This window comes from Trematomus bernacchii, unplaced genomic scaffold, assembly GCF_902827165.1.
Source record: "Trematomus bernacchii unplaced genomic scaffold, fTreBer1.1, whole genome shotgun sequence".
Taxonomy (NCBI): domain Eukaryota; kingdom Metazoa; phylum Chordata; class Actinopteri; order Perciformes; family Nototheniidae; genus Trematomus; species Trematomus bernacchii.
The window spans coordinates 294179-319051 of record NW_022987698.1 but is presented as its reverse complement, the minus strand read 5'-3'; the positions used below and the strand labels follow the sequence as shown (position 1 = coordinate 319051).

Sequence of the window (24873 nt, the reverse complement as noted above, 5' to 3'; positions counted from 1 at the left end):
TGACATGCCTGCTAGGAAATGTCTATGACTCTAAATGAGGAAGTGGTTCAGTCGCCTATATAATAATAAAATATAATGAATGCCGACATTTGCTAAAATAGCCTAATTGATCAATTCCTCGTCATTATGTTGCACACCCTATATCTTATTTAAATATGACATTAAGATACACATTGTATGTAGAAATATATCACATAATGAATAATAACTTTTAAACTACATTCATTTAAAATGCATTGTCATAGTATATTAATTGGTCTCTTAAAATATGCCTTGAGCCAGTCTGGGATCCTCGCCCTAAGCCAGACGCGAGAGAAAATAGGGAGGGAGGTGGGAGGGGCTGATGCTGCTGATAGTGCCTAGTTTAGCACTTTGCAACATGATCCGCGCGCACACCACGAAGAGGCCGGGCTCTGCGGTGCTACGTCCTGCCAGCCCATCGCAGCACATGGAGACTGGGTAGAGCCATAGTTAACGGGGAATGACAAAAGGAAGAAGGTGGACCATCTTCCGCTGGCTATATGAACCAGCTCAGCATCAGCAGCGACTGACAAAGCAAAGGGAAACAGAGATGAGGGTGACGGGAAGTGTTGCTGGTGTTTATTTCGATCTGCGTCAAACCTCCTACAGAAGATAATGCCATCGGTGCCTCTGAAGGGACTTTCTAGGTTTCTTATTTACGCAGGGGTCCATGTCAGTATCTCGGGGTAAACACCCAGCAGGGACAGTGATGGTCACCCCGTCTCCAGCAACCTCACTCTTAGCATCTGCATTGTAAGGTGAAACTCGTCCTGGGGGGTGGGCTTGTGAAGGAATATGCTATGCAGAGATAACAACTAACATTTATTTTGTCGTTGTTGTATACAAACCAGACAGAGCCATAATTGGATTACCGGGTGTAGTTGTTTGTAAACATGAACTCGCTGTATTTCTCCGACACTCCGCCCGGGGCGGCGTGCAACCCTCCGGCCGGGTCGGGCGCAGTGACCAGCGCCCTGCGAAATGACCTGGGCTCCAACATACATGTGTTGAAAACACTCAACCTACGTTTCCGCTGCTTCCTTGCCAAAGTCCACGAACTTGAGAGAAGAAACAAACTGCTGGAGAGCCAACTGCAGCAAGCTCTGTTTAAAACGCAGTACCGACACCTTTACTCCCGGGAAGTTGCAGTGCAGACGGACGGTCCCGAATCTCGGTTACCGGGCACCATCTGGAGTTTTACCCATGTCCGGAGGCAAGGGGAGCGCTATGAGACCGTGCGGGGGCCCGGGGTTTCGTGGTCGCACCCGGACGGAGTTGGGGTCCAAATAGACACCATTACACCAGAACTGAGGGCTTTGTATAACGTGTTGGCCAAAGTCAAGCGGGAGAGGGACGAGTATAGGAGAAAGTGAGTACCAAAACCAGACTGAGGTTCATGTTGGTGTATGTGCTGTGGATACTTTCTCTTTCAAATATTTAAAAGTTTCAGACTTTAACATGCAATCATCATCGCCATAGTTGACAGGTTAGGGTAAGGGCTGGGGTTATATTAAATGCTGTCATAAAATGCTGTTTTAATTCCCCTAAACATGGAAATGTCTTGTTTTATATCATATTAAACTGAATGTATTTGGTTTCTCATCTTTAAAAAAAAGATATTTAAGGACATCACCTTGGCATTTTGGAAATTGGGATGGGCCTTATTTCTTTCTACTATATTTGCATGGGAGTAGCAATAAATAAGGCCCTGAAAAATGTTGCTTGTGGCCACCTTTTTTTTCTGGGCCTCTATCATTACTGCACAGAGCACACTCATTAGCTACACAGAAGTACACATTAAGCTGATAATAGGTACACAAAGAAGACTATCACAGAAGCACTTAAAGTTATTGTAAGAGTATTACAGGAATATTCAAGTGATCTCATCTTATTCCTAAATGATGGCCCACACTGCAGTCACGAGAACTTGAAGGGTTGACTCAATGAATGTAGACGTAACGTTTAAAAGCTGAGAAGTTGTCCTAATGTTGTGCTACATTAAATCAAGACACCACATAATCAATATTGCTCTCAAATATAGGATGTCTTAGTTTATGAAGTTGTTCAAATGAGAGCTGAATAAGCTGATTGAATAAGTTGTTTTTTATAAACACAAATGTTCTTCAATGTGAAGATTCAGTGATTCTCTCAGTTTATCTTTGAATATCTGAGTATCTTTTGGTGTTGCATTGTTGGTTGGACAAATCATGAGGCTTGAAGACGTCACCATCGTCTGAGGAACACTGCGAGGAGCATTCTTTTCAGTTATTAATATTTTAAAGGCTGTGTGAATTTTTTTATAAACGCAGTACCGACACCTTTACTCCTAAACATCACTGTGTGACTTCCCATTAATGTGCTTCCCATGTGGGTAGGGTTAGTCAATGTCACCAGACGCTCATCTGACGGTATGATGAAGAGATGGCAGACATTGCAGTGATAGAGTTACATTTAAGGTATATCACATGAAGGATGTCAGATCCAAGCTCAGCATTTCACAGATATTGTTTGCCGGCATTGAACATCTGCTTCTCACAGTGTTAGGCTATTCCTTTACATTACTTAGTTCCCACCAATTGTTTTAATTTAGACACATTAATTGGGTTTCCTTGAGGAATCATTATAGAAACCCTGGCTGACCCACGTCACTGCTGGCCTGCTTGGCTGGCTACTACAGTGAGACATGCCAAGCAAACGCCTGCTTCTGTTTGCTGCTATGATTTAAGCCGAAAGGCATTTTCACAGGCCTCTGTCTGACCATGAGGTGGGCTATGACGAACGCTGACTTCCCTGTGAGTGCACTGACTCAGTGACACAGAATGTGCGAGCTCTCCCACTCCTCGGGGAAACTGGATATCCTGCCCAGTCATTCCCTCGAACACCAGCATATCCTTTTTTGTGCACTTCTGCTCGAAAAGATGGACGACAGTGACTGGGACGTCAGCCAAATTAAAAACTGCTGCAGCTCAAGTCCAAAATTGTAGATCTCAAAATGGAAGCTTTTGACTTTATAAGTGATTGAAACATCCCAGTTGCTTTATAAGAAATACAAAAAGCTAATGCACTTTGCATCTTCACACATCAAACCTCTATCATACCTCCAATTGGCTGATGTTGATTTATTGTTAGACTGGTTTTCTATAGGTTTAATTAATTATTTGTAATAAAAAAAGGGGTGGTGTTTGTTTACATTATTCTTTAATGACACTCACAACACGTGTCCAACATGTTTTTTTATCTTTTCTATCGCTAGAGAAGTGTTGAACGAGACACGTTCATTCTGCGCTCTGAGCTGAATAATTGCATCACTGCTGGGTTCACCTCCCAGTTGTTTTCTCTCCATCTCCCTGCCCTCACGTTTTACCATTCAAGCCCCATCCTGCCAATCCTTTTCTGTTCTGCACTCTTTCTTTGTGTTCAGCCATTCCTCCATCCTTCACTCCACCCTCTTTAGCCCCCTCCACCCCTCGGCTCCTGTTTATGTCATACAGACTGCTTTGTAAGGCATCCTCAATCCTGACGGAGCCCCCCCCTTGTGCTCCCACACTGCCCCACTGATTTATTAAAGCTTTACGAGTGTGGACACACACAAGGAGATGGATGGCAAGCTGTTCCGTTTCTGATTTGGTCGCTTGGAATCATACATTGATGCAATCGGTTGTTTACTTGTTTGCCTCTTTCTCATCAAGAGACGATTATCTAAACTTTAAGCAAAACTGGGTGATTTGACATACGTTGTTGCTTGTAATGAATACATGAATAGGCTCAAATATAAAAGAAGAGATAGAACAGATATTATTTGGACCAAGGAATTTGAAAGACTAGGAGCCAGAATTGCAAAAGTGCTCCTAAGATGAAACTTATGACATTGCGTAATACATTTGAAAAGGTTTTTCACCTCTTAAACTCAATTTTTTTTAAATAAATCTCCTCTTCAGTAGCTTTAAACCAAAAACAAAACACAGACGCAAACAACTGCTTAAATCTGCTCGTAGACATAATACTAACTAATGTGTAGGAAAAATACTTTAAAGCCATTCTGTTTGTCAATTTTTCTCGACTTCCACCTGAAGACCTTAGTTACAAAAATACTTTTTCAGATGAGTTGGTTTTCTTTTTATGTTACAGTACTTTTTGTAATATCTCTTGTCTTAAAAGTGGAAAAAGCAGAGAAGATTGTTTCAGTTGGAATTCTACAGTCACATAAAAGTAGAAATAAGGTTCTGGTACAATATATATTTCCGTTTAGTTATGTCCTCAATCATCTACAGTTATTAGCCATACTCTGGAAGAGAAAAGTTAATTGCTACAAAACAATCAGCTATTATACATAATGAAAAATCCTTTTGGTCGAGAATGGTCTTGTTCTGTCATAGCTACAGGATGTATTTGTGGATCTGTAAAGCTCTTTAACTGATTAAGTCCACATTCTTAACTAATTTATATAATTGTTCGCCATTGAACACAAAAGTGTTCATGCACACAAACACAGTTCCTCTCTCTGTTTCTCACACACAAACAGCACATAGAGCTGTCCAAGCACAGGCTGCATAAATCAGACGGCCTGCTTACATGAGCGTCCACTCAGTGCCACAGTGTCTGGACTGTGGGGTTACACACCTCTCACACAGATAAATTACAGAGCAAGGGAAATGGGTAAGGTCAATGCCAGTGGCCTCATTTACAGTGTTTTCATCCCACTGCCTTGCATCACTGTGAAATGTATCACTTAGGCTTTGTCAATTGCAATTTGCCACCAACATGAGAGAGAGCTAAAAATGTCAAACACTCACGAAAGTATTTGTGTCTCTGCAACAAACTGTATATTCACTGAGAATCGAAACCGCAGCTGGCTGTGACAGCTATCTTTTTGTGGCCAAGGAGGCTGTTTTGTTTAGTATTTACATGTTATACTGTTGCTGGAAATATTGCACACAGCTTTATCAGATTACTGCACAGACTCAAAGCCAGCATACCAGTGATAATATGTTAAGGAATTTCCATAGAGCTGTACCAAAAAAGATAAGGCTTATTTGCTTATTCCAAAACACCCCAAAGATGAGAGCCCAGTATACAATTGACTGTATTTACATGCATATCTGTGGAATACACGTGATGTTCTTAAGAGATGATTGCACAGAAAGAAAAAAAGAGGAAGAGAGAAGGACAATTTACATTTTGTATAACATATTTTAAGGTGCAATGCAGTGTTCTAGACATACTGTAGTGCTAAAGGACACACGAGGCCTCTCCTAATTGGTTGTTTATTACATCAGTGATCTGAGGCCAAACCTCTGTCCAGGAAGATGACAATGGGGGCGATGCTGAATGTATAGTGAACAGTCTCTGGGCCTCCTGGGCATGTTCCTTCTGCATGAATAATTCATGTACAACTAAATTTAGCTGTGTGTGGATCAATGCAAAGAGAATTCACAAAGTTCCTCTTTGAGGCTTTGATCTTTCTTTCTGTGATTAAGAGATGTGAAAGTCAGAGCTCGGCATCTCTTTGAAAGTATGATTCGAGATAATTACAGGGTGAGGTGGACTGTAAATCCAAATCTGAAAGCAGCATTGTGTTTCAAATATCTTATTACCTCACAAAGATGGACGAACTGCGCTGATGATGATCTCTTCAGCATGTCTCTGTCTGTCTGGTGCTGACCTGCCCTGCGTGTAATCCAGGCCATCTATTCAGGAGAGGGATTTTCTCTAAGCCGTCACCTAGCACCAAGTCTCCAGCTTTCAGCCGGCCCTGCACCACATCCTGGCACGCAGCCGCCGCTGTGAACTGGGGCCTCTCGAGTGGTCGAATCCCTGCTGCTGACATACACAGAGAGCTCAGTTCACTCAGACCACTGAACCCCAAATTACAGCCTATATTGTTTCTCTCCTATTCGCATATGGGGTTCACTTTGTTTAAATTCTTGGGTATTTTTAAAGGACCTATTTTTAGCATTTTGTAGATCATTTTCAACATGCTGGATTGAGCTTAGTGGAAACATCCAACCATATATCTTGTGCAGTACCTCCATTGTTGTTCAAGAACACTTCAAGGAGCCGCACACTACTGCACTTTTTCTTTATTATGATGAACACAGGCCTTCAGTTTATTTTAAGTGAATCCAACATACAGTACACGGTCCAGATCCTAGGGGTCAGGGCCTCTCAGTGGATTGCAAGATAAATCTCAGGGGTCCTGAGATGACTGTTGTTAGAAAACAAAAAAAGAAGCTCATTACTGACACACAATTATTTTCTGGCTCCATCTTTGTCTGTTTTTTTGTGAAATGGAGCGTTTCACCAATTTAAGTAATTTACCAATTTGTAACATCACTGTAATCGAACTGCTTACATCTCAAATACCTGTTCAACTTGTGTTATCATAGGCGATGTTTGGGATCACTGCACTAGATCACCAAATGTGAATTAATCCGCTTACATTTCTTTACAATCTTCAGTAGGGCCCAGTGGGCTTCAGCCTAAGTACCACAGAAAGGGCAGAAAAGTAGGTGTAAAGTATTGAGAGATACATTCATTGTGTGCTGTGTTTTTAGGAGAATTTATCAATAGAAGAAAATACAAAACAATACCAGACTGTCCATTGAATCAGGTCATTATTAAGACAAGAAAACAGAAATGTGTTTTTTCTTTAACTCTATTGATCTAATTGAAAGGAAAACTGTGATCTGTGTCATGTGACCATGATGGAAGTGTGTTTCCACCTCTGCTCCGTTGTACCTTTTGTTCTCTCTGTGCTCTTGTCTGGAGCTGCTGTGCGGTGCAGCTGTGGTTGATTATTCATGGGTATCGATACATCTGAAAGCAGTGGCTCGTTGCCATATTTAAAAGTGCAGAAATGCACCTGTCTTCTGTAAGCACTGAATGCATAGAGAGAGTGCGCTGAAGGGCTGGTGGGTGTTTTCTTTTTTAAGAAAAGCACTGCTATGTCTTTTTTTGTGGCCTCAGGCAAAGCAGGAGATGACGTACGGTTATATAGGTCAAGTAAATCTAACTGAAGTCCATAATCATCAGAACTAATCCTATTCCTAACACATTATAATTGAACAAGTGTCTTAGCCTTTCTGTTGAGACCTGCTCCGTTTGAATAGCTGTTGCACCTAAAGGTCTAGATGTGCTGACACAGCATCCTGACTTAATAACAACTGTATTTCAAAAGCTTGTTATTCCAGGGGGAATGATGTTTTGCCAGGCACAACAAATACACATAACTGAGCAGTATATAATGTATATGTGCCAGATAGAAGGATCGTATGGGAGATTCTTGATAGGCTCTTAAATCTCCGGATTCCGGCATGCTTGACCTTAACCTAGACCAGCTGTGTCTCCTCGGAGCTTCTTGAAAGTCTTGATTTAGTGACAGATGAAGTGCTTTAACCTCCTGTGGCACTCATCCTGTGGTTTTCATTATAGTGCTTACAGAAGCAAAAACGCATTTTAATGGCCAATCTGTGTGTTATCAAAGTCGTTGTGCCAACAGAGGATTGTAACACATAGCTGTTGCTCCCAACGTAATTGGCTTACTGGTTATTTATGTTTCCTGATATGGAGGGGGGAAGTCTGTTTGAAATGTTTGCATGTATCTGGATGTGAAATGGATGTGCATATATGGAGCTAAACATTTGCAGATTGAGTCTTTACAGTTCAATTATTGTTGATTTCCAGTGAACATTGGTTTCACACAAACTGCTACTACAAAATCAAAATTCTTAGGTTCCGCTGGACAGATTGGCTTTTTTTTTTTTACTAATGCCTTCGCACCAGGGAAAGGCGTGGCCGAAGGCTTTCTGTTTCAGGGTTGTCTGTCCTTCCATCCCATTCTCGAGAACAGAAAACCCCAGGAACGACTTGATGACATGAATCTACAAATTTGTAAACTTCTTTTTAGCCAAATATGAAGAATTCACCTGCGAATTATGAAAAATTTACAAAAATTTAAATTCTAATAGGTTATTATGACATTTTGGACACACATTGATACACGAAAACTTTTTTTTACAATACATTTTAAGTTAGGGAACTTGTCATTCCCTCTCCTCTCAATTGTACCCAGCATAATGCTCCAGCAAATTCATGAAATTGTTTTCCTTAAGCCTCATCCTAACAGCTGACATTAAAGGTGGGGTAGGTAATTTTGGAGAAACCAGCTCGAGTGCGCTAGAATTTGAAAATACACAGCCGGAAAAAATCTGCCACTTCCTTATAGAGCCCCTCCTCCAACACACACGAACGCGCACATGACCAATGAGGGCACGAGATAAGTTTGTGCACAGATGGAAGGCTGACAGGCAGGTAAGCCATCCAGTTATTTTAGCCGGGCCGGCTCAGATGATTGGTCGTGCTTTTTACAGTATTACGGCTTCCACAGATGACATTTATTTTTTGTCAAAGCACTTAAGATATTCATTGCTATCGGGATGTTAAGAGCATTCCATGGAATACAACAAAAAGTGTATCTCGAGCCGGTTTCTCAAACTTACCTACCCCACCTTTAAACTCAACATGAACAAAATAATCAACTGTCCACCTTAACCTTTATTTTGGGAAAACCAAAACCATTAAAAATGCACATTTGAGTGGCTGGAACATGATAATCTTACGAGTCTGCTACAGTAGTTGATTCATAGACTGGTTCAAGAAGTAGAGTGGGTCAGATCTGCGAGGTTGGTTCCACCACGTCCTTGAACGAGACACTGAACCCTGAAGGTCAGTGGCCTGCGTGGCAGCTCGCTGTGCTTTGTGGGTAAATGAGAGCCACATTGTAAGGCACATTGATAAAGGCACTATATGAATGCAGTCTATCTAACAACACTCAAAATGGAAAACAATTCAATCTCAAAATGCGGGGGAACTGGATGTACTAAAATAATTAAATAATAACTGTGGTTTAGAAACCAGATTTCCTCACAGTACAGAGGCCACAGATTTAAAGTTACTCCCGGGGTTATTGCTTCAGGTGTGTTTACCCAGCGGTACAAAAGACAGTAGTGGTGATGTCTCATTGCTCTCGGATAATTTCACTGAACACACCCTGACCGGTGAGGACTTGTGCCAAAAGGGAACATCTTCATCTTCTTTTCTTCTTCACTGTCACTCCCAAGCAACTCCACCCGAACATGGCCTGGGCATGCAGACTGCTGGTTGCGCTGCCATTCTTGTGCACTTCCTAGGAATCTCACAAATCTGTCATTTGTCAACCACAACATCTAACTCAAAGCCCCTCTGTGAAGTGCCTTTACAAGTTAAATGTCCTAACATTGTACTGTGTGTGTGAGTCAACAGCCAGGGATCAGAGCTATTATGATCGACCTATAATTTGGATTGCAAAGACTGAAATAAATGGAAAATAACCACAAGTTATCCGCACAAAAGGGTGCTTTGATGGATCAGGGGTGGGGTCATTTTGCGTTGAAGATTAATACCGCAGGAACAGCTGATTTCCCCCTCTGTATAATATAATAGTCGATCACTGATTATTGATTGATTTATATGATAGTTGTTATTTTACTACAGTGTGTGATTTGGATACGAGTCAAACATTATTTTTAAAATCTAACTTTCCCGTTGCTTGGCAGTCATTCTTAAGCTAGTAAGAGTGGTTGTTGACATTCACTTTTTTGACTTTGTGCCAGTTTTTCCAGCAGAGACATTTAGCTGTCAATTTTTATAAACATAATAAACCATTACGTTTTGGGCGGTTTCACCGTGGCAACACCTTTGCATGTCTCAACAAAGATCCCTTGCATGGTTCAGGTCCTACCTGACAGACCGTAGCTTCTCAGTGCAGCTAGGTGCCCTCTCCTCAGCCATAGCCCCTCTTACCTGTGGGGTTCCCCAAGGCTCGATTTTGGGCCCCATCCTTTTTCGACTGTACATACTGCCCCTAGGTTCAATTCTCACAAAACACAACATCCCCTTCCACTGCTACGCCGACGATGTACAGATCTATCTGCCACTCAATTCAAATGTTAACATTACAGCTATTGATGGACTGCTTAATCCTGGCTGAGCCAACATTTCCTCAACCTCAATGAGAGCAAGACTGAGGTTATCTTTTTTGGACCCCAACCTCTAGCCTCCCAGGTTGATATTCTGGGCTCCCTCAAAAATAATATCCTCCCCTCTGTCACGAACCTTGGAGTGACCTTCACCAGCACTTTTAAATTCGATAAGCAGGTCAGCAGCGTAGTCAAAACCTGCTTTTTTTAAATACGACTATTGGCCAAGACTATGTCGTTTTTATCGTTTGAGGACCTGGAAAGGGTTATTAATGCCTTTGTTACCTCGAGGTTGGACTACTGCAACGCTCTGTACGTGGGTATGGACCAGGCGTCAATTAAACGCCTGCAGCTAGTCCAGAACGCAGCTGCACGTCTACTCACTGGCCACAAAAAGCATGACCACATCACCCCAATTCTGGCCTCACTACACTGGCTTCCAATTCGAATTGATTTTAAAATCCTTTTATTTGTTTTTAAAGCACTAAATGGGCTGACTCCGGCCTATATAGCTGAACTGCTCCAGCGCTACACCCCAGCCAGAGCTTTAAGGTCTGCTGACCAGCTGTTGCTGATAGTGCCCAAGACCAGGCTCAAAACCCGAGGGCACCGAGCCTTCGCAGCAGCTGGCCCGAGGCTCTGGAACACTCTGCCCCTCCATGTGAGGTCGGCCCAGACCCTAGGGGTTTTTAAATCTACTCTTAAAACACACTTCTTCTCCCTGGCCTTTTAGTCAGAGCGGAGCACGACTCCTGACTTTTCCCTGTTTTCTTTTTAAATATCTGTTGTAATTTATTGTCTTTTATTGTGATTATAGAAATGTGTTTTTATGTGATTGTAGTTATTACATGTACAGCACTTTGGCACGACCAAAAATCGCTTTTAAATGTGCTCTATAAATAAACCTTGATTTGATTTGATTTGATTTGATTTGATCTACCATTAACAGTTTTGCCATTATCAACACTTACATAAGTTCATTTGAAGTCCCCATGTTACCCCAACATTCTTTCATTTTGCTTTTTGGTCACACCTTAAAGTAGCAATCTTACTGTACATGCAAAAATGACCACATAAACATCTTTCTTCTCTAAAGGTCTTGACATGCCTAAGACAAAAGTAAAGAAACAGACTTTAGGAGTATTGGGCTATATAACTAAACTTTGATTGATTTAGTAAAGCAATAAGATAAAGCATGTGCGCAGTGCAAACAAGTCAATCTCACACCCATATTGTTAGGGGGAAATCAGTTTGGCAATATTTTGGAGCTGGGTCACTAGGGAGGATTAGACAAGTTACAACATTGGTGCTCAATTATCTGTCAGCCCCTTAAGGGAGGATCCGCCAATGTTGCACCAAACCCTTCAGAGAGATGCTTTGATCAGTTAACGTTAAACCGTTCATTATAATCACACAAATAAATGTCAGGAACATGATTTGTATTCAGGTTGTATATATATATATTGTGTTAATGTTGCTGTGTTGTGTTTTAGCTAGTCCATGTTATTCAAGAGTTCATTCTGCCTGAACTTGCTTCTCAAAGCTCCTTCAATGTTGAAATGGTTCCATTGTGCCAGGATTTAGAGTAAATGTCATACATTAAGTTGTTTTAGTCTGCTAATGATGCATGCAGATCCCCTAACACAAGTGATGTTTGTAGAAGCTTCTTCCCTGTTTAAATGCAGTACAAACATATGGCTATGGCAAGAACTTTAATTAAGGGGCCAATGTCTGGTTAAAGAACATTCATCAAACTAAAAGATGACATTTCCCAGGGTTTATAACCTGTCATCCTCAATGTTAATGTCTTTTTATCTAATCTGTTACAAAACATACATTACATCCCAGACTTTGACAGGGGTGTACCAAGTGATTTGTGCTGCTAGAAAAGGTGGCGGCTTGTCTAAATGTGATTCAATGCTGCACTTAGTAGGGCTTGAAATAAAAAGTTGAGTAGAGAAAATCAAAAAGTACAAAACTACGAATTTGTATTGAAAAAAGAAAGCATACATTTTTATTTGCTAGAAAATCGGCATTCACAAGTTGAATGACCTGGAGGAATGTTCCCCTATTTCGCAAAGCCCAATTATTAATCTGTTTCCTGTTTCCCTTCTGAAGGAACCATGCCATAAAGGGAAAATACTCAGTGAGAGATATCTCTACAACTTTGTAATCCTTTGATTGAAGGCAAGCTGAGCAGACCAATAAAGAGAGATGGGATTGAATGATGATGAATTCAGGATGCTGTCTTCATATTTCATAGCAAAGCTGAACTGATTTGGTCATCATAGTCATATTTCACAACACCAAGGTCTCAACCTGTCTGTTTTTTTGGGAGGATAGCCATCATCTGGTCAGGATTTGTGTTGGTTGAATTCTAACGACAATCCTATCAGCCTCAACTGTACTTTTATTTAATGCTAATTAACAAATGATTGCTTGCTTACATACAAAACTAAAATGGTAAATATTATACCAACTAACCAACAATATGTTGTTGTGATTTATGAAGCAGTTAGCATTTAGCTAGCATGACATAGTCTTGTTGCTGCCGTCAGACCTGCAGCATATGATTCTATGTAATCGAGTCGTCATTCAGAAGCAAGATAGTTGGGAAGCAAAGAAGGTTTTTTACCTATAATATTACATTGATCAATACCTACCTCTTTCAGGAGTAGAACATGTTCTGTAAATATATTTTAAATGTTTTTGTACTCTATGAAGTTACCACACATATTTAAACTTCTCCTCTTGGAAACAGGATATAAACGAATTCAATACAACATTACCACAAAAATCTGTCTATTAGCTATTAGCATAATTTACTCCCTCCCTAAGCGGCACTGTTAATGGTGGCTTGGGAAAATGTCTGCGGTCACTTAGCAACATGAACATACCTCATGCTCGGCCTGCTGGTGTCTGTGTCGTGTCTGGGATGGGATGGCTATATTTAAGTCTCCCCATGCCTGTGAAACATAAAGCAGAGGAATCGTCCGTCAGTGAGGTCAAGATCTCTGTGCACAGTTTACATGATTAAGTGAGACAGAAACTCATCTGCATGCACTTCCGATCACACGGTTTCCATGGTCACAAGATGGCTTGAGAAGATGGGGAGATAGAGGATAAATGTGTGTGTGCGGTTGTGTTATGAATATGAATAGAGGTCATGGAAGGAGGTGGAGCAGGGCAATGAAATGAGCTTTGACCTTGGTGGGTTGTCTCGTCAGCAGAGACCCTCAACGTGATCCATTTCACATCGCTGCATCATTAGCACGCCACATTGTGTCTCTGTGGAGTCATCAGGGCGTTCAATCGATGACCTACTACACACATATCTCCCCCTTTTTTTATCTCTGAAGAAAACCTTACATTGCTTACTCTTTCAGATCTTTGTGCCGCAGACGCTACTTCCCATCATGCTCCTCCTATCCGCCCCAAAATTGTTGGAAGAATCTGCTGTGAGAGTAAATCATGGGTTGGCTTGTGCGGCGTATAATTGCACACAGGGTGGGGAATGCTGGAGCCATGGAGAAGGCATTTTATAGGCACCTATGGGATCCATGGGAGGAATTGAATCACTCTGGACTCTCACATATGATTTGTCAAAGCTGCCAGAGGCTTCATTTCATACGAGCAGCTGAATGGATGTTTGTCCTGCATGTAGCCAGATATATTGATCCTTCAATCTGTTATCATATAACACTTCCTGTTTTACTATTGCCTGCCCTCATGAGAATGAATTGTAATGGCCCTATTAAAATCTCATTAAAGTGTTTAGACGTTTTCTATTTTATGGGGCCTTGCTTTAGAAAATGCACCTGACCGTTTGTGTCACAAAAATTAACAATTAATAAGGGCTCTACTGACAGAGCTTTGTAATTTGAATTATATTATTATAATGTTTATACATATAGACTTTAACTGATCATAATTTGTTTCCAGTATACTCCACTAACCTCTGATTTTGGCCAAACATTACAATCCTATATCACCTAATAAGGTTTATACACAGTTTAATCTATAAATAACAAAGACATTACCTGTTATTTAATTTTCAGGTATTTATGAGTGTATGTCGGAATTTATTTTTGATGTTTGTCAGGAATATGGCCAAGCAACAGTTTAATTTATGTACACAGCTGCCAGTTAAAAAGGTACACCTAGCATAAACTAATGCAGTAGAGATATGTTGATTGAAATACTGATTATTTTGGATGCTGTAGATGCGGTTGTAGGTGTATAGCCTATAGGTGCAGTTACTTGTTATCACATGATAACATTTAGATAGCATAAAGTTGTTAAAATCAAATAGTTTGAGGAGGCAGCATCTTGAGGGGGAATTTTAATAAATTAGAAGTAGTGTATTAAGGTTTCTTAACGTTTAAAGATGAATCGGCTTTAATGCATAGGATCAGTTTTGGAGCTTGTAATGTATGGTTACTGAGAAATTCAACACAGCAAGTAACACGCTCTAGTATCGCAGAGTTTAAACAGGGTGTTGTCCTACTCACTTTTTTATTTGCAATGAGCAACAGAGGCTTTGTGGATTGATATGCAACCACACCTCAACGTTTTCGCTGAGCTCCTTTGGTATTTACCGCCTATTGCATTCGAACATCCGATAAAAATGTGATCATGTTTTATGATTTTATATCTGGAGGCTATAAATCAACCATTTATATTAAATAATTATGGAAGCCATGAAAATATCACTATGAGCCCTGTAATTAAAAAGTATCAAGCACAGGAACATTAGTACAAAAGATTTGGATGTGTCCTCCGGCACAGCGTTGGGAAACCATTGAGGCAGCCTGCGTGCAAACTCCCAGACATACCACACAAGGCAGGGAGTGTTCGTTGGCAGGTGCTGCAGGAATGCTATTGTCCAATAGACAAAAAACGTATGAGAAAATGTCAGTTTGGTGTAAGACACTGTATTTATTATTGTTGCATTTCTTTAACCTCCTAATTCACCATGTTTCATTAATCAAAGAATATGTAGTTTTTTTTGCTTCCATCAATTTTTTTTCAATTCTGCTTAAGCGCTACTGCAGTTAATCATGCGTCTCTGAAGAAAACTATTCCCTTATTAGATTGAGTAGGAGGAAACATTACCCAACCCATAACCCAAAGTTAAAATAGAGATGATTTGTTCTGTGCAGGACTTTTAATTATCCTAATGTTAATTAGATAGTATAGTTATGTTGATTCAATTTTGGATCTGCTTACTATCTGTTTAAGGTTATTTCTGCTTCCCCCAAAAGGAAAGGAAACCACTGACTTTTCCATTCAGTGTGCTTTGCAGAATGAATTAACACATCTGTAAGACCGCACAGTTATTTTTTGATTTATAAGAGCAAGATTACAGAGGATGTGTCTGGCGGTAAACAGATGTCTATGAGTTGACACAGGCTCCAACCCTCCTGCTGTCTTTGTCCTTGTAAGGAGACGCCGCGTGTGATCGTTTGACTGAGTCACACCAAAGGTACAGGAGAACCAGAACCTCAGCTATGTCACAGGCCAGAATACTTTTGCCATCTTTGTTTGGATAAGCTATTTTAATATGGATGCTCGAGAACAGTCGGTTGTTTTCCATTAGACTTTTATGGTTTGCTGAATTGTAGCTGCTCTAATAGCAGTGGCTGCTTACTTCTGTCAATGACTCTATTACCTTTGATAGATGATATAAGTGGCTTTGACATATTGTTGACGAAGGGAGGCTTTCCCTCTATCAGTAGGTCGATTTAATCATCTTGTCCAGTTATCACCCACGGCATTGAAGACAAGGGTGGTGGTTTCTGCAGGAAGTGACAACACAAGTGATGCAGATGCTTTCACAAATGGATTCCTGTCTGCAGAGGATGTGATGCAGTTATGAACTCCAATGACCTTAGCCAGAGTCCTGCGGCAGACAGGCAGAGTGTTGTGGACACAGTGAAGCAGCTCTGCCAGCATTTTTAGAACAAGGCTTCAATCCCAGTGCAAGCTGGCCCGCCCTGCCAAGGAATACTTCTCCCTAATTAGACAGTATATATTCAGTGTGTCCTGAATGGAAACAAGGCTGCATTTTGTTGAGAAAGTGAATCTCTAGTGACGCATGTTGTTGTTTGTGTAGCTCCATGGTAAAGGCTATGTGATGTCCCAGAATGCAGTAGTGGTCATCAGATGTCACCTTTCCCTTTTACACTTAACACATATAGACACAAATCTTCCCACCAGTCTCACACACAGAAACCCCCTCTCATGTTATCCTCCACTGTCCTCATCATGTGTCCCACGGTGGCTCATCCTCACATGGGTGGTTGACACTGTGCGACTACTTCATTTTACTGAATGAATTCCTCCTCCATTCTGAATCTTAAACTCTCTTTTGGGAAGCGTCTGTGACTCAGCATGCCTGATGCCTCATATCCAAGGGAACAAGATGACTGTGTATTAGGAGCGTGCTGAACTGAACGATGCAGCGTTCTGTGACTTGTGTACAGTACGTACGGCAAGGCAATTATAGACGTTCCTAATTCTGTTTTTACATAGCTGCCATGGTGCAGATGAGTGATATAGCCTGTCAGGAAAGGGAAAGAAAATGGTATGCTAATTATAGCTCGCAGCACATGGGTCGGGGGTTCTGGCACCTCATTTTTGCCATGCTAGCAGTGTGGCTTTCACAGTTGGTCCGCCACTTTGATCCAGACTAAAATATCTCTGTTGGAATGATTGACATGTTCCTGATGAAATGTAATCCTTTTTGTTACTCCTTGACATTCATGCCTAAGACGCTAAATTAAGACGGCATACATAGTTAACATCGGCGTCATAGCATTGTCATTGTGGCATTAGCTTTTAGCTCAAAGTCTTGCTGTACAGCCTCGCAGAGTTGCTTGCACGACTGTAGACTAACTTGGGACTTTTTATATTTAAAATGAATGAATCCAATAATATGAGCTGCTCTTTTGAGGGTGATTTATCTGCCTGAATGGCAACTACAGTATAATGTAATGAGAGATTCAGTCTACCTTATCGTCTAGTAAATATTGTAATTGGTAATGGTTTAGCTTTAGCACAATGGTAGGTAGTGTTAGCACGTTAAGCTCTATTCATGTAGATTTTATCTTTGTCAATAGAATGACGAAATATTTACATTTCCTTTCAATTGTCATCACTGAGATCTTGTAACTCACTCCTGAGACTGCATAAGGAGAGAAACAGCTAGTCTGAAGGAATTCAGTCTGCAGCAGATATACAGATATACAGATATACTCCACCCTGTTGGTTTTGCTAAAGCTCAAATGTCCCTCTGTAGTCACTCAAAGGTTACAAAACTATGTCTGTGTTTGGAGAAGGAGGGATCTACACTCTATAGTTTTTGTTTGAGTCAGTGGGGTTTTGAAGATGACTGTACAAAGGAAATAGACAAAAGATTGTAAATGGGGGGGGAAGTGGGCGTGAACCCACACTGTCAAGGGCATTTTGTAATCAGAGCTGGGAGTATTATCCCCACAAAGGTACCATGAACCAGTGTGTTGGCCCTCAGGGGATCGGGCCCAGCAGTAACTGACCCACCTCTGTGCTCTGTGTTGCAGATGGGAGGAGGAGCTGTCCAGACGAGAGCAGCTGGAGTCCACCGTGGAAAACATGCAGCAGGTTGGGAAAAACCACAATGAAATATGTTCCACTAACACGCACAAGCTATTTGAGGCCTTGTCAAGAACCATTTAACAAATGCCACAGGGAGCACCAATACAATCACAGGAACAAAGCATGTATAGACGTACATTTTTCAAAAATGCTACTACAACCCATGCATTTACATGTATATATAGCTCAGTGCTGGTGTTTTGTTCTGTGCGGGATCAGCCAAACTGGACTAGAAGCAGGAGGATGTGTGTTAAATTTGGAAAACCATATTATAAAACCCATCAGAAAGAGTCTGTTGGCCTCAACATGCTTTTAAACATCAAATCTCACCAGCAGTCAATAATTATGTTTCTGTTTATAGCCGGCAGAGGAAATAGATGTAGAGGCTAAATCAATTTAAAGTGTCCCACCTTCAGGCTACATCACAAAACACACGCCATCCCATCTGCTGTGAGTACCTCATGTGGTCGGCATCCTTCCCGTTCTTATCTTTTGAACTAATCGATCAGTGTCTGACAGCATGTGTGTTGACTTGGATTCTGGGTCAGCAGAACCTCAGATAGAGAGGTGGAGTGCAATCCCCCGGGGGATTTTACTTTTTAGAGCACACAGACGGATGCCACTGATAGGCAAGAGCTGGAAATCTGTTCAGAGATAGTAAATTCAGTGCAAACAGCCATTTATTGTTCAGGGCTCAGAGCCAAAGGGCTGTTACCATGTGTTGGCATAATGCAGAGCAAGTGGCACTCCTATAGGGACATAATACAGTCAATAGGGTTAGCCCTCCTTTTTGTTAACGGCTGTGAAACAGTTACGTAGCTAAATAGAATTTTAAGGATTGGTTTGTTTTTTCAGGCGTCCAGAGTCAGAGGTCTTGCTAATGAGTTCAATGGCAATATGTTAGGCCCTCCATAGTGAGGCTGGACCATAAAAGGGATATTTTTCAAACATCCTTAGTACCGTTTGAGTGTTAAGAGTTAAAGAAGTTGTGAATGTAGTTTAGATGAGAATGGGTTAGATGTTTTGTAAAGCCACATTTTAAGTTGAACCTCAAAGAAAAAGCTAGTTATCTTGGTTACCACGTTTTTCGCCCTCTTGCTAAGAGATATATGTAAAGACCGATTTCATTTGTCTGTACGATAAATATAAAGGTACATGTACATCTGGTTAGCTTAGCTTAGCTGCCATTGTTGCAGGTGAACTAAAATGGCTGCAACAGACAATATTTACCCTGTATTGGGAAGCAACTACCTGCATGTAAGTATTCCAGATGGTTTCCCTAGATACCTTCTGCACCAGTTTCAAAACAAATTGACTATCTGTTAATTATGTCAGTAGCAGCTTACATTTGCATCATCTCAGTTATGTAAATGTGGAAAGGAAAGGAAACTATGACCTCTAAGCACTGATCATAAAAAGATCAAACAGTAACCAATATGGAAATATTTAACAGGATAACAGCTGTATTTGATTAGAAGAGCATTACTATCTGAATGCAAGACTTTGAGCTACCCAAATGTTTGTTACAGTATAAAGGGTTAGGGTTTGGGTTATTTTACAAGTTTAACGGGATAAAGCCCACTCCACTAACCTTAATACTGTCTTTTTTAACTCCGACACTGTCACATCCTTCTAGAGTGCCCAGGAGTCCACCGAGGTGCAGGATGAGCTGAGTGAAAAGGTGGACAGACTGAAGGCTGAACTCGTGGTCTTCAAGAGTCTGATGACGGATGTAAGTATTAGTTCAGTGCTATGGAAACTATCTATTTGCCTTCACAGCATAGACACAGTGCTGTGTTAACTCCCATACTTTATATGCAATCATGTAAACCATTCAATCAGCAGTGTTTAAAGAACATACAATTGTTTCCCAGCACATTACTAAGCGTCATTCTGATAAAGGCTGTCATTCATACAGGTTCAAACAATAACACTAAACACACACCCTTCCTTCTTTCCTTCCTCCCTTATTTGGTAAGAATATATACTGCCAGAAAGCTTCCAAGACAAGCATTCATTGAAAACAGCTCAAATAGCAGCTGTAGATCAAGAGCACTTCCTGTTCTGTACGGCCGGGTATTGTTCTGTGGAAGGTCTGCTCGAGTGTGATATACAGTTATACTGCGCTGGGTCCAGTCACAAACAGTGCTTGCTCAGGGATAAATAAAGTTAGATGTTGTTGTTTTTCTTCTTTGTAAAAAGCTTTGTTGATTATCTTGCTTCTGTACATTGTAGATCTTTCATATTATTTTCTGTCTTTAACTTCATCCCCTATGTGTGAATCCAGAGACGGGTAAGTGACTTAGAAGAGATCTCTTAGACATCTCATATCTTGTGCTCTAGATGTTGTAAACCTCTTGTCATTGCTCCTTTTGTTAAAACTTCCATTCTAGCATGAAGAACAGTATATGTGACAATTTGCATGATCCGAAATTGTTAAAACTATTTGGATCGAGTCTTCAGTTTGAGTATTTTTTCAAGCAAATATGTAGTACATTTACTATCTTCGCGTTAACGACAATATCATTTATTCTTTTGGAAATCCTGATCGACTTTCTTTATCACTTCCTGACATTTTAAAGACCAAAAAAGAGTTTAATTGAGAAAATAGGACAAATTAATAGAGTAGTATGTGTGAGTTGCAGCCCTATTGCATATTGAATAATGCAAACCAGTGTAGTGTAAGTAAGTATCTTATTCAACCTTAAGTTATTTTGTTCCTGGACAAAATGGGTAGCAGTAACAGTCAAAACAGATAACACAAACTTCTCAAAGCGAGAGTTAAACGAAAAGGCCATTATTATGTTATGAATAAAAATGCTAATTTGAATTATATTACAAAGATGCATTGTAAACATAAACGCAAAATTAACTCTTAAAAAAGGGTTTAAAAAACGTTAAAGTAAACATGATATTAAAGGTAAACATTAAGATACTAAATACTGTATATGACATTAATTTATTGGCTTTCAAATACACTATTAAAACTGCAAAAAACAAACTCAAATGGAGATTATTTTCCAAACACTACATTTGTTCATTAATGGTGACCAGTACGATCAACTGAAGGCGGTCAATATGAGTAAATCAGTACGGCAGTAAATCCACTTTACGCCCTGTACGTGTGCATGTGGTGAGAAGGCGTCTGACACATGGCATTTAACACATCTGTCCTAACTCACGCAGCAAATGTCTGACCTGGACACCAAGATCCACGAGAAAGCCCGGCGGGTAGACATGGACATCTGCAGGAGGATCGACATCACGGCCAAACTGTGCGATGTGGCCCAGCAACGCAACTCAGAGGACATGTCGATGATGTTCAACGTCAGTCCGGCCCGGTCGCTGCCGGAGAGGGTGGGTATACATCTGCTGTTTCACTGTTTGACAGTTATCTCAGCAGAAATATGAATTATCTTGTGAAGACAACAGTCAGCACTCTGTTAATGAAACCAGAGCTGCCAGGGGCTGAATCTGTATAGTGTGTTGTTTCTTTTCCCCCGGCTGGTAATAAACTCAGTGACCCAAAAGTCGCAAACACGCACACAAACATACACAATAGTTATAGTAGTTCCTGTTACATATATGCATGCACATACACACAGTGAAATGTGGATAATCTTTGCTGCTCACAAGGTTATCTACGCGGACAGGGCTAGCTAGAGCCTGAGTATACTGTCAATTCACTGTGAATCAAGCTGGTGGCTTCTCTTAATTTAAACGTTATACAGTTATATTCCTATTTTCAGTCAGGCTTCTCATATCTACAGTGTTCATTAAGGAGATTACACACAAGAAGTGTCTGTAGAATGCTTAATTAAAAAAAGGCAGAAAGTAGAACTCCTTCTTGCACACCATTCAGAAATATACTTAATTGAGTGCTGATGAATTAGTGGTTAGATTCTTTATTAAATTAGAACTTAAATCAATTAAAGCAAATCTTTACTCTGCTTTCTTGCCACGCCGCCTTTAGGTGCACAACAGACTAAAGTAGATCCTGAAATGAGCTGAATCGAGAATCAATTCTGAATTGAATCATGACTCCAAGATTTAAAATGGAAATCCCGAAAGACTCACCCCTCTACCGATGATGATTAGGCATCAGTAGTTTACATCAGCAGGCACATTTTTTTGATAAACTATTTGTGTTTCTCAGGGTGCCGGGGCCAGCTGCAGGAGGAAGGAACTTAAAGCCACGTCTGACGAGGAGATGTCAGAGATGGATGCAGAGCCGAGCCCTTCAGAGGAGGACGTCCCCGGGTCGCTCAACATCACGGACGAAATGAAACGCATGCTCAACCAGCTGTGAGCAACACACTCAGACACACATACATGCAGCAACAATGCACACAGACCCAAAAAAACCCATGCTCTCTGCTCTAAAGAACCTTAATATTAGCTGCATCAACACCACACCAGCAAAGATGATGTTTGGATGAAGCACTGTGAACTCCTTCATCTCCCTCTAGTGCATGTATAGAGTATCACAGAGTACACTATGCAGATATGGCTGAAATCAGCAGATACAAATATTATGAACATTCATTTGCTTTGTTAAAGTCATATTTTGTTTGGATGCTCCCTAATGGTTTACACTATGACAAACATTGGCCATTTTGACCTCTAAATATTTTCAAAAAGAAAGTGACTGCTCTGTGTTTCCGTAAACTCTTCCTTCCATGTCTTTGTCTTCTTAGTAAGCGCATCCTCCTCTTTGCTTGTGTCCTCTGCTGAATCTGTGGGCCGTTATACTTTGTCTTTCCTCTCTTCCCCCTGTTCTTTCCGTTCTCTGTCTTTGTCCCTATGCAGACATTCAGATAACTCCTTTGTTGCCAGGCGCGAGACGTTTGATATAGACGACGACTGCGACAGTCTGACGTGGGAGGAAAACGAGGAGACCCTGTTGCTGTGGGAGGACTTCACAAACTACAACGTGCCAAGCGCCTTCACTGCAACACCCGGCACAACCGCCAGCTGCTCCAATGGAAACGGTGAAGTGGCTGAGCCAGTAAGTCCTGTCTGCATTCATGGACCTTTTGCACAGTACATGTTTTTTTAAACTAATGCAGGGCGGTGTGTAGATCATTGCTATGGTGCTGTGTCAGACATTTACTCATGCATGATGTATGAGACTTCTGTCTGTGCTCTCCAAGGACTCCCAGGATGGAAGTCTTGGCAGCCTGATTGATCAAACAGAGTCCCTCTTTAAGACCAGAGAGGAGCAGTACCAGGAGACCATCGGCGAGATCGAGGTAGTGTGTGTGCGTGTGTTGAAAAAAAAAAAGGCCTTGTGGGCACAAAGCCTGAATAAGGCGTATTAAAAAACGTAAACAATTAGTGATTGTTAGACACTATTTTCCCACATTGCCATGTAAAGAAACATGGAAAACATTTAAATATTCTTTAAAGTTGACTTGGTAGTTAAAAAAAAAAGGTTGATTGACAACTGATGTGTTGCACATGTATATGTAATCATCATGTTACTAAACTGACTGCTAAAAAAGTATATATATATATATATTCATTATGTGGAATATAGATAAGTATGTAGGGTTAAGGTCATTAAATTTAGTTATGTCTATGTTCAAATTGTATGGCATGTGTATAGTGAGCATATAGTGAACATAGCCTTTTTTTCTATCTTTGGGGTGGTGCTTTTTTATTTTATAAATCCGTAAACAAATGCATTCCTTGAACGTCATTACGTACTCCCAACAACACTGTGTGGAAACCAGGGGTAAAGCCACGAAAGGCATTGCTTCAGTCTACCCAAACACCAATATTTTTTACCCTCTCTCTTACATGCTAACACTTTTTAAACCTTTCCCCTTACTTTAGTTTGAATTGGCCACAGCCAAGAATGACATGAACCGACATTTGCACGAGTACATGGACATGTGCAGCATGAAGAGAGGCCTGGATGTGCAGATGGAGAGCTGTCGGCGGATGATTAAAGGCGGCAGGAACTCTCCCTCTGTCAGCTCTGTGGCCAGCAGCGACTCAGGGAACACAGACGAGATCCAGGACGAGATCTTGGACAAGGACGCAGAGCCTGAAGTCCCCGTTAGTTGATGCATGGTAGGGCGTTGTCCCGTCTCTTCCTGAACGCCCCTCATCGTCACTGGGGTCAAATGTGTATAGAGCTAAACCCTGCTAGAGGTGGAGCAGCCTAAATCTGGGCCTGTTGGACCTTTTAAAGTTCTGATGGTGGTGCTTACTGACGCAGACTCAGAACTGGTGCTTTTATACTATATCTGTTGTTTAGGAAGTGGTGGGGGGGGGGGAGGGGGTTGTCTTTGCTTCACATAAAGAATGGGTGCAAATAAAGTCCGAGCTGTGCTCTCTTCCTCACTGCTGCCTCGCTGGATCCTTGTCCAGAGCTTCACTTCATTTAAGGGGAGAGAAAAACAATTCTCTAAGATTTTAAACTGGCTGAGAAGTATTTTGTACAAGTTCTTACCCTATTAATGTCCTTTTATTATGAAGGAAATGAAAATAGTACATATTGTGCTCCTCCACATAGCATTCACAAAAAAAGAGACATCCATCTTTAGATTTCTTTTTTATGTTTTATTTATATATTTTGCTTGCAATCCAGATTAAACTGTTTGGGGTTTAAGTGTCTTCTGCCAAGGAGACAGAGCAAGGAGTGGAGAGAATGGTGTGAGAGTTCTGTCGGTTTCTGAGGGAACTCTGCAGAGCTGCCAAAGTCGACAAGAGGAAAGGAGCACAGTCCTTTGAAGCTTGAGAGCACTACTGAAGTTCTATGCAATTTAGCCGGCCTTATTTTTGGACTGGCTTGTACCGTTCCTCTCCAATACGATTCGCCTTTCAAAGCAAAGCAGGGGTTTTCTATGTATTACTTTGAGATTTATTTGTTGTTTGTGTGCGTGTTTGAGCGTGAAGTTACCTTAGTATGGGACTTTGTTTTTCATGGACATCAAAAGTTAAAACTGGAACAGTGCCCCCTCAACAAGGGACAATTAATCCAATTTTAAAGGACTATAATTATCAACATCTGCCAGATGTCCCTACTTCTGAAACGGGCAGGTCACTGTCTTCATTCTGATGTACTCTGATCAATATGTATTGTGCATCACATAATGTTATTTTAAACGGCTAAAGTCCAATACATTTGATAAAGTAAATCAAAGCCAAACAATGCCCTCAAACGTCATAAGAAAAACCAAAGGATACATCA

The 24873-nt window shown here is 40.9% G+C and overlaps 1 protein-coding gene across 2 annotated transcripts; it reads left to right on the top strand.

Moving 5' to 3' along the window:
* Nucleotides 1-359: 359 nt before the first annotated feature.
* On the top strand, nt 360-24819 carry iffo2b (intermediate filament family orphan 2b). Of its 2 annotated transcripts, none has more exons than XM_034138875.1 (8): nt 360-1390; nt 17618-17678; nt 19309-19404; nt 20859-21029; nt 21829-21977; nt 22482-22680; nt 22826-22924; nt 23511-24819. In XM_034138875.1, exons 1-8 carry the CDS (start codon nt 915-917, stop codon nt 23742-23744), a joined length of 1485 nt encoding a protein of 494 aa, XP_033994766.1. In that variant the 5' UTR covers nt 360-914; the 3' UTR covers nt 23745-24819. The 2 variants fall into 2 exon arrangements, with proteins under 2 accessions (XP_033994766.1, XP_033994767.1); XM_034138876.1 differs by having other exon boundaries at nt 363-1390; nt 22509-22680.
* Nucleotides 24820-24873: the final 54 nt, after the last annotated feature.